General features: G+C 40.4%; 1 protein-coding gene across 16 annotated transcripts in view; it reads left to right on the top strand.

Moving 5' to 3' along the window:
• The window catches only part of Ank3 (ankyrin 3), a 632,006-nt gene that overhangs the window by 518,583 nt on the left and 99,603 nt on the right, over nt 1-13,820 (top strand). For 3 of the 16 annotated variants that reach the window (XM_078041715.1, XM_078041711.1, XM_078041703.1), the window contains one exon: nt 6,590-6,643. The exons of 10 other annotated variants lie outside the window; for them this stretch is intronic. In XM_078041715.1, coding sequence (XP_077897841.1) covers nt 6,590-6,643 — 54 coding nt within the window. Of the gene's footprint in view, nt 1-6,589; nt 6,644-11,844; nt 12,658-13,820 lie in introns of those variants that run through there. 3 more of the 16 variants (XM_078041721.1, XM_078041726.1, XM_078041723.1) reach the window with 3 other exon arrangements.

The following is a 13,820-nucleotide window of genomic DNA, read 5'->3' on the forward strand; positions in this document are numbered from 1 at the left end:
CCTGTTCTCAAATAATACAAATACACCCTAAAATAATACAAACATATACCAAGAGGGAAAAAAAAAAGAAGAAAAACAAAAAGCCCTCCCAAATGCTTCACATTGTACTCAGAATAATCTCAGTCTCTTTCCATGATCAACAAATCCCTTGTGATATGGACCCTGGCTATCTCCATTTTCCTCTCAGTCACACTTTTTGATTCCTTCTTAGTATTCATCTTTTATTAATCATTAATTTCAGGGGGAGGAGCAGACTTGTTCTGTAAAGGGCAAGTGATAAATATTTTCAAATTTTCAGGCATATGTTCTCTCTCACATTCACTCAGCTCTGCCATTATAACACAAAAAGCAGCCAGAGAGTCTACCTGGACACACGGGCATGGCTGTGTGACAATAAAATTATTTCCGAAAATAGGCAAAGGACTGCATTTGGCTCAGAAACTTTCGTTTTCCAAGTTTTTCATTAATTTTGTTCATTTTCTTTCAAACTAGTCTGAGAACTCCCTAGGAGTAGAGCTATGCTGGTCACTGTTACAGCTCTTAGGACATGCACATATATGCCCTCATCCATGAATGAATGCATCCACCGGCCTCCGTCTATATACTTACATGAGGCTCTGCCCCTGTCCAGGATTCCACATAAATGAACACTTTCAGCATCATAAACAAGGTGCTTGCTCATTTATTGAGCTTGTAATGTGCTAGGCATTAAGCTATAAACATTTCATGCATTGTGTCATTCACCCTCACAGTGAGCCTGAATTAGGGCCATTGCTATTTTCATTTTATAGATGTGGAAAATAAGTTTCCACAAAGTGGAACTTTGATCAAGGTCACACAGATGATCAGTGCTGGGGCTGATATTGACAGCCTTTGCACTTCACTTCTGCTCTAACATGGATGTTGTTTGGTAACTTGGATGAATGCCCAACAGCTGTTGAGTTATTTCAGTTTTAAATGAGATCATTCATAAAGTGTTTAGCCTAGAATTTGGCATATGGTAACACTCAGTAAATATTAGTTACTTGGTACCTTATCTTGGTTAATTTTCTCAAAGTACTTGAGAATATTATTAGTACTATTATTAATCCTATTACTCCTAATTTACATTGAGTCCTAATTGAAAGCCCTAATTTAAGGTGTTATTAGTTCTGATTCACATTAAGGAATCAGGCTGAAAGAGTTTACGTATTTGTTTGAGTTCCCATAGTCAAGGAAACTAGAATTTGAGTTTAGGCTTTTTGCTTAGACCTGCTTCATGAGATGCATAAGCAAAGAACAGATCATGTGATAAGGAAATTCAAAAGAAAGGGAGATGACTAAAGGCCTCCAGAAGAAGCTTGAAAAGCATTTTAAAGAATGGATAAATTTGGACAAGCAGAAATTGCAGGGAGAGGTGGAGAAGGGTGGGGATGTTACAAAGTTCAGAAATCTTTTGGGTCAGTAGCAGAGACAGGAAACCACAGGCCTCCACAGGAGCTCAGCAGTGGGTGTGGTGACACCAAGCACTGGCCTAGGTGAAGTCCCCTAGGGCAGGATACAGGGAAGAAAAGCAGCTGTTCTGGAATACTCTGGGCACACTGACATTTAAGAAGAGGAACATGGAAGGATATGGAGAGGCAGGGGGGAGGGATGGTGAGTCAGGAAATTAGAAGAGTAGGTTCCAGTGGAGGCCAGGGAAGATGCTTCCAAGAGAGAAGCTTCCGTGGAATGTGCCAATCAAATGAACACATGCAGTATAGGAACCTTTGATAACCTTATCAGTGGCCACACTCACCCATGACAATAGGACAACATGGATAGAGACACAGGCAGAGCACATAGACCTTGTATGGGCAAGGAAGGTCAGACCAGAAATACATTTGTTGTTGTTGTTCTAGCTGAAACAACAAAGAGCTAAACAACCTGTGGAATGTTTAAGAGATGGCAGGGAGTTAAGTGTCCTAGTGTCCTTATTTACTTTAGTCAACAGACTGGTTTTCTTCCCCCCATATTACAAGGTGTAATTCTGAATGTGCCATTTCCCTTTGAAATAATTTCTGCTTCTGTCTATCCACCTGAAAAGTCTGACCTGCCTCATGTGAAAGTAGATCCTCATCCACTTTTCATCCCTCCTGTTCATATTAGTATCCTTACTACCGAGAGGCGAAAGGTAAACCCAGGGAATGTCAGAAGTGAGAATGAATGGGCAAGAGGGAAGGGTGGTGGGCAGACAGCTGGCAGCAGTGGAGGGGATCCTGATCACCTGGGCCAGAACCCCAATGAGGACGAGAACTGGGAGGAGACCCCACATGTCTGCCTTGGATGTGTACGTCCTTGGGGTATTGGTTAGAAACAAAACCCACCAATAAATAGGTGTTTATTGCCTGGCTTTAGTCATGGACATTTGGGTATAAGAAAAGAGGTCAAGTCCTTGCCTACAAAATATACACTTTGGCAGGGCGCGGTGGTGTATGCCTATGATCCCCGCTAGGCAGGCTGAGGCAGGAGGATCACAAGTTTAAGGCCCTCAGCAACTTAGTGAGAACTTATCTCAAATTTTTTAAAAGGGGCTGGAGATGTAGCTCAGAGATAAAGTATCCTGGTTTGATCCCTAGCACGGAAAGAAAAACAAATCTATCTGTCTGTCTCTCTTTTCCCCCAACTCCTCCCTCCCTTCCTCCTTCCCTCCCTCTTTGGGCAGAGCACCCCTGGTACCTTTTTGGGGGGGTGGGGAGGGTGGGGGAGATACTCAATATTGAATTCAGGTAGACTTAACTACTGAGCTACATTCCCACTTTCGTTTTTTAATTTTAAGACAGGGTCTTGATAAGTTTCTGAGGCCAGCCTCAAATTTGCAATCCTCCTGCCTTAGCTGGAATTACAGGACTATACGACCACACCTAGCTTCGGATACTTCTTTGAAAGTACAAGGGTAGAGTGAACAAGTTCCTGTACTGTACACAGTTTTATATACCTAGCTCATGAACAGCTGAGACAATGAGGTCTTGGTTTGGGTTGAAGCTAGATGATGAACTAAAGAAGGAATAAACAGAAGAAACCCATTGCCATGACACTGCTGCCTTGAATTTGGCTTCCTCATTTATCTGCTTGTTAGAACCAACATTTTAGTGCCTAATTTCACAGGACTGGTTTGTGGCCAGTCGTTATTCATTATCGATTCTTCTTTACAAATGGCCTGGATTTTCAGTAATGGGAGCAGGGTAGATAATCTTGTCCTCCTTTCAACCTCTACTCTGTCCTTAGGTGCTTAAATGACCCAGTCAGGGGAATGTCTAATCCCACTTAGCTGACTAGAGTGAATTTCTACATCAGGGTTAAGAAGTAGTGATAAGAATATGAAAACAAATTGTAGTGTCTGTCTTAGCATTTATCTTTTCCTAGGTCTTTCCTGAATCCTTTTTCTTTTCTGGGATGGGTTTGTTTATTAACCCAACCAAGATCACAGGGGACATTTTTCATTGCTACATCTGGAAAAGTTCCAGCACTGAGTCACGCATGCTTACTTTAGAAACTAGCCAGGATTAAGGAGCAGTAAACTGCCATACAGTTTACATCCAGTATACATACAGTATACATCCAGCCTCAATGAGCAGAATAATGTTTAAGGAATGAAATTGAGTTTGCACTTTAAAAAAAAAATTAATCTGACTAGAATCATTAGTTCCGTGGGATGACAGCGGTATGTCCTTTGAGAGGTGTGCAAATTTTGCCATTCAAATCCCATTCTTTTTTGGCCACCTACAAAGCCAGGGTCTAATGAGCATTGAGAGCTGCGGGAAGGAAAGAAAACTGAAGCCGTGGTCCCACAGGGGTCCATGAAACTTAAAAGATAACATGATTCTTCAGCCTCCTACAAGTCAGTTATCATACTTGTGGCTCATTTAATCTTTTTCTAAACTTACCCATAGTTATCACCTATTTTGAGAAGAAATGCAGAATAGTATTATATATCAGTCTTAATTTTATTTTGAAAGAACAAGGATTGCTGCAAGGAGATGATGGGAAATGAAGGGTTAAAGTGAGGTCCCCTCCTCTTCTCATTCCTGAGGAGGGGAAAGGCCAGTCAAGCACCCAGCAGGAGGGCAACTGCCATATTCTTTAGCTTGAGCCTGAGGCTGTCAGCTTTTCTCTGAGCCTGCAATCACGCCACAAGGTCCCTGAGTAGTGAGCTGGGCTGCAGCTCCCCAGGGTCTTCCAGCCTGATGCAGAAGTCCCTGGAACACAAGGGACCTCTTGAAATTGATAGCACAGCTCCATCCTCCACCCTCCACACACCACCTCCTACCTTTTATCACCTCTCAAAATCTTCACAGTAACCTAACCTTAGTTACCTAGGCTCCTGCTCCAAACTGCAAAACAAAAGGAGAAATACAGATCTGGAATCTAAGGAACTTTCTCTTTGACTTTAGGGTAGAATTCGACTTTTAGAATTAAATTTGAATGGATCAGGGCACTAATCCTACTGTATTCCTCTTCCTTCCTACTTCTATTTCCTTGCTTTTTTTTTTGAGACTGAAAATACCAGAAGATCAAGGGAAAAGTCCTGTGAGCAAAGATAGTCATTTGGATGCTCTGAGTTGAAAATTTATTGTCTAAATGTAGGATGAAAGAGATAAATCTTTCTACTGAGCTTTTGATTTAATGGAAAAAGTTCCTCTTAGAAGTTATCTATATTTTTGTGTCCCTTATTTGAACTTTCAGCAAGTAAAAACATGTTAGATCTTATTTCTCATTATTAACTCCTTTTAAGGGGCTAATACCACACAGGGCTGCTGTAAAGATGGAAAGAAATAGCTTATATGAGGCATTTACACCAATGACTGGAGTAGAACCCAGTAAATGCCCTTCCTCTTTTTGTGTCAGATGGATGCAACTGTCCTGCTTCCTGTTTGAGGATTAGAATTAGGGCAGGATAGCATGAGAGGACGGGGAAGAGTGTGAAACTTCAGTTTTAAAAAAGGGTAAGTCAACAAAATGATTGCATTTCCATCCCCTGATGGCCATATGCTGTGGTCACTGGGATGGCAGTTGTCCCTCTATAATCCAGTTCCAAGGGCCCTAAAGAAATGGTCCAAGCAGCTCACTTCCTACAGCTCATTTACTTGCCTCTCACTTCAATGGAGCCACTGGCTTGCTGTTCTCAGAACATCCCATTCCTTCCCTTTTTTGCTGTGTCCTCTTCTGGGAATGGCCAACTTCCCATTTTCACTCTCTCTACCTAGCTTAGCTCGCACACCCTCCATCAGCCTCCATCCAATCTACTTGATCAAGCAGTCCATGGAGCATCTGAAATAGTCTGTGGTTTCTCCTGCTGCTCTTCTGCCATGGTGGTGTGGTGGTTAAGGATTGGTTTCTGCAACCTGACTGGGTGAGTTCCAACCTAGACTCTGCCCCTGACTTAACATGAATTTTTTTGTTTTTTTCCTTTTTTTTTTTTAAGAGCATTTATTTATGTATTTGATACTAGGGAATGAACCCAGGGGAGCTTTACCACTGAGCTTCATCCGCAGTCCCTTTTATTTTTGTTTGGAGACAAGATCTTGCTAAGATGCTGAGGGTCTCACCCAGTTTGAGTCTGGCCTTGGACTTTCAATCCTCCTGCTTTGGCCTCCTGAGTTGCTGGGCTTACAGGTGTACACCACCATATCCTGCCAACATCCAAGTTTTAAAGAATCAGTTAATCTCTTTGAATATGTTTCCTCTTTGTCTATAAAAGGGGACTGAGAGTAACATAGGGTTGGGAATCAAATGAGTACATTAAAACATGCTTGGTCTGTCACTCAGCACTAAACAAATACTACTAGTATAATGTTTGTTATCATGTGTGGCCTATTCTTTACTGGAGACTAAGTGCCTCAAAGGCAATAGTTGGCTGTACTGTCTGAATATTTAAATTGGTTTGCAGACCAGCAACACGGCAGTTCCCTCAGAGTTGATTACATGTGCCAAAACTAAAGGGCCTTCCCAAGGCCTGTGGAGTTGTCATCTGCGGTTTAACAAGTATCCTAGCTGATATAAATAATGTGTATGTATTGGAATTTAGTTACTGAATTCCGTGGCTGAAGCTTGTATTTTAATTATTCTGTTAATTCCCACCTGCAAAACAGATAATCCTGACAGTCAATACTACCATTAGGTAACTCTCATGTACTTGTAAAATTCCTTTAAACTAGTGATTCTCAAAGTGTGGTCCCTAGTCCTGCAGCCAAATGACTTGGGAATTTGTTAGAAATGCAAATTTTCAGGTGATTCTGGTGCACACCACAGTTTGAGAACTACTGCTTTAGTACACAGGGAAGCTACCAGAAATTGCACATAAACAACATGCATCTCCTTCTCCTTGTCTTGTTACTTCATTTTTTCTATTCCATCTCTTACAGAAGCAAGTAAGGTGGAATATCATAAAGTCTTGCATTTCCTCTCCATGTTTACTAGACATCCACTGGTACTCTTGCATATTTTAAGCTCTTTCTGACAGGCTTATGTATGACATAATACTGTTTCTGGTGGCCAGAACACACAGCCTATATGATTTATCTGCAGTCCCTGTATTTTGTTTTGTTAATTTTATTCATTTTTTGAATAGGTGATAGATGCACATGGTACAAAATCCCCAAGGTACGAGAGTGTACAGTGAAAAGTAAGTCTCCTTTCCCCTCCCTCCAGTAATATAGTTCTTCTTCAGAGGCAATCGCTGGTCTTTCAATCATCCCACACATTTGTTGAGCACCTACTATACACTAGGCGCTATTCTGGGCACTGGATATATATTCAAAACTTGCAAAATCCCTTGCTCCCCAAAACCCTAGTATTGTTCGATAGCCAGCACACTTCAGTAGTTAAACATAGGGATCTAGAGTCAAGTCGACTGATTTTGAATCCTATCTTCTCCACTTTCCCCCCACCACCAGTACTAAGGATTTAACCCAAGGCGCTCTACCACTGAGCTACATCCCCAGCCTTCCCTATGTCTGTGAAAACTGGTATTTTAATAATTTTGTGACAGGGACTCATTAAGTTGCCTAGGCTGTCCTTGATCTTGTGATCCTCCTACCTCAGCCTCCTGAGTAGCGGATCTTGGATTATTTATCCCATCATTGCAAACTAGGTTTTCTTGATCTTGAAGTGAAGATAACAGTTCTATTTTATAAGGTTATGAGTATTAGATAACACATATGTTTATGTGTGTTTATATGCTCCCCCACATTTATATGAAGCACCAAGAACAGTGCCCAGAACATAGTAAATGCTCAACAAATATTGGTGTTAATTATAATGATGTGATTGATCTCTTTCTCCTTTCCTATGGTACAGACTAGAAATGGTTAAATGATTTATTTTCTCAGTAATCTTCATTTCCTTTCTTTGCTATATAATCAAAAATCTATTTTTTTAAAGAATAACAGTAAAATTAAGTTGTGTGAGTTTGATTATTTACTATTTCTGTATAGGACTGTTTACTGAGTCCCTATTAAGAAACCAACTAATAAATCACTAGAGTATAGAGGTTGTTTTATTATTCTTTCCAATCTACCTTTTAAAAACCTCATGTAATGTGAAGGTTTTGTACTATAATTTTACCTTTTTAATATCACAAAATACATATTTGGGGAAGATTCTGCATTTCACAGGACAAGAATTAAGTACTTCTGAGCAAAATTTCTAATTATGTAGTGTGTTATATTAAGGAACTTTATGAATGAAGTCTCCAACCAGCTGGGAAAACACCTTTCATTCCTAGAAAAGCAAAGCAACCAATTTTTTTTTTTTTTTTGCTTTTTGCTTTCTTTTTTTTTCCCCCTCAGGGGGGATGGTCTTAAGGTAGAAAAAGATTAGAAGCAAATTACATGCAGAAAGAAGGTAGGAGGGGAGAAAGAAAAAAGAACAACTCCTAGGGAAAAAAAAAAAACACTTATAAATATTAGGCTAAGAACTATTTCTTTATTTGTCCTAAAAAAGGATCATTAGAGGGTATAGTGAAGATTGCCAGGAAGTTGGATAAAGTGTTTTATGTCACTTACTGGACCATTTACATGAAATCTAAAAAGAAATGAGGGTAGACCTATTTGGTTCACAGCCCTTGATAATCATTTGGTTTATTTTTTCTTTCTCTCCTTTGTTCTTGATTTTATTTTGTATTGTTTTCCTATAGACAAAGTTTACAGGTCTATAAATGGTTTGTTACAGTACAGGAAATCTTTTCTCCTAGCCTAAACACGAAATAACAGAGGAGTAGAAAAAGGGGGAGAGCTGAGAAATTGAAGTAAATGCCTCCATTGGGATTTTTACTATTGCTTAATGATGGGCTCAAGGTAGGTTTGAGGACTTCCGCGTTCTCTTTAAAGCATTTTCTATGTTCTGGTATATTATTGACATAAATGGATTAACAATAGGGACATCAGGCTCAATGAAAGTTTTGAAAGGCATGAAGTCAATACTAAATAGATGAGACCTTCTCTAAGGCATTGGCCACTGTACTTCTCCTGGTCTTTGTCTATACTAATCATATAATGTGCTGGAAACCTAACTCTGATTTATTAGGGATGCATTAGGCAACTAGTGTGTGACCTCTTTGGCTTACCTTTGGACCTTGTCATTTCTCATTTCTCTGTTTTGGTCACCTATTACAAAGTAATAACCCATTTCTAAACTAAGCATTAAATTTAATATTGTCGGATGGTTCTGTGAGATAACTGGGCTCAGCTGGACTCTTGAGATCTTTCAGGAGATTGCAGTCAGATTGCAACAGAGGCAGGAGTAACCAAGTATCCAAGATGCTGACTTTATTCAGAACTCTGGCACCTCTGCTAGGATGGCTAGAAAAGCTGAGGACTGGTTGGTTCTCTGTCCAAGAAATTTCTCCATGTTCCTGTCTCAAGCTTGTTTATAACATAGTAATATCATGGTAATCAGATTTCTTGCATTGAGCCGGCTTCCACTGGACAAGTGTTCTAAGATTCAGAGAGGACCTGTAAGGTCATAAGAAATCATTTTCCCTGAATTTTATTTTTCAAAACTCTAGCCACCCCAGATTCAAGTAAGGTCTATATGCAAGGGCATGGGAAGAAACAAACATGGGTCACTGCAGGTAGGTGTAGAAGGACATCTTTAAAGGCTACCAATACCCTATTTGTCAAAAGGTAGTCAGACTTAACCTGTAACACAACTGATATTCCACTGCTCCAAACACATCTAGGAAACAGAAACCTACCTAGATACTTCTTGGATGATGAACATATGTGGCTCTTGATAACATACATATTTTTAACTAAACATTTCTTACATTGAATGAGTGTCATTTATAGAATTACATTGTCTGGCTTATACACACTTGTACCTGTTAGAAGATAGCACTAACCAAAATATTTTGGGGTTATATAGTGGATTAGAGACAGTTAACAAGTCACTCAGTACAATTCATCTCAATCCTTTCTAATCTATGGAATAGTAGTGTCATAGTATACAATAATTATAGAGTGTTTTGCTTATTGAAAGGAGTAAATTATTATTATTTATTACTATTAATATTTGTGGTACCGGGAATTGAAGCTGGGGTGCTTTACCACTGAGCCATATCCCCAGCCCTTTTAATTTTTTAAGACAGGGTCTTGCTAAATTGCCAAACTGGCTTTGAACTTGCAATCCTCCTGCCTCAAGCCTGCGGAGTTGCTGTGCTTACAGGTGTGTACCACCATGCCTGGCAATTTTATTGTCAGTGTTCAATCATTCATTCATTCTATCAGCAAGTATTTTTGAATACCTATGATGAGACATGAGACAGGCCCAGTATTAGTTGATTGAGTGAAGGGACAGTTTGCTGCTGTGGTCAGATTTTTCCTTTACCCGTAGAAATAGAAGCAGCTTAAATGCTAATTATATGAATTCATGTGTTCAGCTATTTGGGCACTGGAGAAAGCTGTGTTATAGAACAATAGTCACAGTATTGATTAGGCCTGACCTTTGTGCATTATTTAATTCCCCAGAAAATCACAGTAGGGGCAGCCATCTTATTCTAGTTTTGTAGAGTTGGAAACTCTGACTCAGAGTAGTTACATGACATTTCAAAGGTCACCCAGTCAATAAGTGGTGGAACTTGGATTTGAACCCGGAGCACTGACTGTGAAAAACTGCATTAAAATAATACTTTTGCGTTAATCTTTACATTCCGCATTTTTTAATACTTTATTTTTATGTGGTGCTGAGGATCCAACCCATATCTCACACATGCTAGACAAGCACTTTACCACTGAGCCACAACCCCAGCCCCATTCCATACTTTTAAAAGAAATATTTTCACTGTTCTAAAATGGAAAGTGCCTGATTATTTACTATAATCAGGCTGTTTGTATTAATGTTTGGCCAAATATATTGATGGTTCTCACTGTCACCCCATCCAGGGCTGCTTTTGGTTTCATAGTGACCATTCTGAAATCTAAGAAAGATGGGTAAAGAATAATGGAAACAACTTTCATTGAAACTTTACTGTATGTCAGTCATTACCTTTAATTTGCAAAGAATGCTAAACTACTATGGCTTGAAGATTTACAAAATAAAAATAAAACAAACGAACCTCTTATTAGCCATCATGAATTCCAAAACTATGAGGGTTCTTCAAATATGCCTGGACCTGGAAAAAAGATGATTCCTAGTCTCCAGAATCTCACCAGGCAACAGGAGGAGTCAACAGGTGTTTCCCCTGGCAGTACACTCTAACAAGGCCCAACCACACTTAAAATGATGAGAGGAGAAGGGAGGGAAGAGGAAGAGGCAGAGACTGGAGAAATTAGCTGGAGAAGAGGGCAAGAGATTTCATCCAGAAAGTACACCCTGTGTAAAGGTTCAAAGTCTGAGTTTAAGGAATTCTAGGGACTGAAATAATGCTATAACAGGCATGCAGGGTGGGTGTGTCGGGGTGACCAGAGTCAAGGCTGGCCACGGGCTCGGAGGTTTGAATGAATGACAGTCATTGAAAAAGGCTTTGCTAAGTAGTTTGGTTTATTTTTTAGATGTGAAAAACCAGATTAATGATCAGACATGACTCCTCTTAAACTGTGGCTTCCCTCCCTCTTTACAGAGATTGGAAATTATTCTTCTGCTTGGGAATGGTTTTCAATATGTACCAGGCATTATAAAGGGCTTCCCTTCTATTTCTGTATATTTACATTTGATTACAATCAGCCTGATCAGATAAAAGCGGCAGCTGTCATATTTTAATATTGTGAGTCATCCATTTGTTCATTTACACATTTACCCAGGAAAAACAAATTTGTTTGCCACTGCATCAGCTCTACAGATTCAAATTGCTGTACATTTAGGTAACATTCCAAGGGGAGTACATGCATTATTATAAACCATTGCCATAGGCAGCTTACTTCAAGACAGTTTCAAAACCCTTACTTTCCAGTCTAATTCTCCAGCTAGGTGAGTAGGGGCAGAAATGGCCTCTCCAGTGTACCCAAATGAAGAATGCAGAAACCCTGCTAATTTTTTCCTCATTGTCAGCATAAACAGGGTGGAGCCGCCTAGAAGGGAGGCCTTAAGTTCCAGCAAAGAGACAAAGTAACAGCAAAGTGGCAGCCACACCTCTTGGGCACTGCCTCCTACCAAGGGGTGACAGTGACCTCTCCAGCCAACAGGACCCTCCCAAGGGATTGGCTCCCTCTAGCAGGACCTCTCAAGGAGGGAGAACCAGTAAGAGCCTCTAGTATTAAAGAGTTGAATTTGCATCAGAAATGGAGCAGAGCACCCATCTGCTTTCCCCAGCACGTCTGGCTTCTGCTCTCTTCTTCAAACTCCTGATTTAAAAAAAAAATACGGTGAGCAAAAGTGTGTTCTTCAGCGCGTCTTTGAGAGCTCTGCAAAAGCTGCTTCCGCGCCACAGTTTCACAATCTCAACTCAAGGGCAGGCCCTCCCTCTCTCCTTTTCTCCCCTCCTTCCACCTGACAGGGACCATAAATAACTGAGGCTCCTGGTGTTCCCAGCTAGGAACAAAGTTGAAAGTTTGCCTGGAGCTCCTGGCCACTCCCCACCAGGGCAACTTCTTTGTTTTCTTCTAATGTTTTTGCTCTCTACCTGAGTTGGCTGTTGCTTCATTCATATCTGAGAAGAGTCACCTCCTAATTAAATGCAGCACCTCGCGCTTTCTCCCAGCCTTTCCAGCGGTCTCAGTTACCCAGTTAGCCACTGAGCGCTGGTATCAAATTACGGAAAATCTACACCGGAGCAGTCCTCATATTTACATACAAATAACTCATGGGCTTGCATTTATGTCACCATTCGGTCCTGCTAGAGGCTTGCCAGAAGAGTTCTTAATCCAATCAGAAGGCGCTTTAAAAGGATGTCTGCGGAGGGATCAAAAGGATCTTAATCTCAATTAAGTGTCGCCAGATTTTTTTTTTTTCTGTCTGAAATTTTGAAAATCTTTGCACTCTGAGGAGCGGGAAAAAGATGTGTGATTCCTCAGTTGCCTACAAGGAGACCGAGATGCTGAGGGGAACTCGGCAGCCGTGGTGAAGAGAGTGGATCCAACCCAGGGATTGGTTTGCTTGGGCTGGTTTGGAGGTTGATTCTAAATCACTGCCTAAGAAATTCCTGGAAACATCAGGAAAACATTTGGTCAGCCCAGCTTGGTGGAGAAATGGCTTTACCACAGAGTAAGAACTTTTTCTTTAAGTCGTACTTGGGATGGGCTGGTTTTGTTTCAGATGCAATGAATATGCAACTCGCCCAGCTGTAAATTGTTCCTTAAAATAATCTCTTGGTACTGGATAGCAGTAGAAAGTTGATCTGTTTAGTTTTTTTACATTTGCAAAAACAGTAGTTGACAGTGTATTTTTAGACCTGATAGGTAGTTTAAAAGCTGAGCTCTGGTGGTTTCCTGAATTTAAATGAATGGAAATTGTAAAGGGTGCTGAATGGAGTGGGAAAATAAGGCTGTGGCGGATGAATCACTTACCTTTGAGAAAACACAACATGCACACTTGGGGAATCTCCTTGGGCTAGCCAACTTTGTGTCCAGAAAGGGAAAAAGGGTCTTAAAGAGAGTTTGCCTTGCCTGTAAATAGAAGGAACTTTTTCACAGCCTTAGCTACATTTTGAGAAGGATGGGAAACATCCCAGAGGGCAAAGACAATTGAAAAACCTGCCCTGTCACTCTTGGAATGTGGTTTTCTGTGTGAGGTCACGTAAGCCATGTGTAGCTAGTAAAACTATTTTATGTGATTAACTCTTTTAAGAACAATTTATATGGTCCTCCTTTCAAACTACTGGATCCTCCCCCCCCCCCCCCATTTTATCTCCGTAGAAGGCAGAGTGGCTTTCCAAGTGGATTTCAAGCCCTGGGACAGCTTGTTTGTTAATTTGATAGGTTTAGAAACAGTTCAAAATTAATGTGTTCCAAAGTCCCCCAAATGAGCAGTTATAGCACACATAAATAACTTGCTAGTTACATAAGCCCCAAACTGAAATCCTGTGTGTGAGAGAACCTTTTTTTTTTTTTTAAAAAAAAAGTCTGTTCCCTTCCCACAAAAATTTTAAAAGCAGTAATGAGATAGCTCTCATTTTCCAATTCATGTCCGTTCAAACAAGCTGCCCTCATCAAGGGTGAACTGAGGAAAATTCTGACGCAAAAGATCCACCTTTCTGGGCAGCTGGGGCTCAAAAAGGTGGAGGATGGAGTTAGGGGTAATGTTTGTAAATTGGTACTTAACACTTGGAGATGGATACATTACTTAAATTTACTCTTGAAATTGTATACTAACCTCTACCTGTGCTTTTCTTCTTCCTAAATGGCAGTTACAAAAATTATCCAGGGGCT

This window comes from Ictidomys tridecemlineatus, chromosome 1 (assembly GCF_052094955.1).
Source record: "Ictidomys tridecemlineatus isolate mIctTri1 chromosome 1, mIctTri1.hap1, whole genome shotgun sequence".
Classification (NCBI taxonomy): Eukaryota; Metazoa; Chordata; class Mammalia; order Rodentia; family Sciuridae; genus Ictidomys; species Ictidomys tridecemlineatus.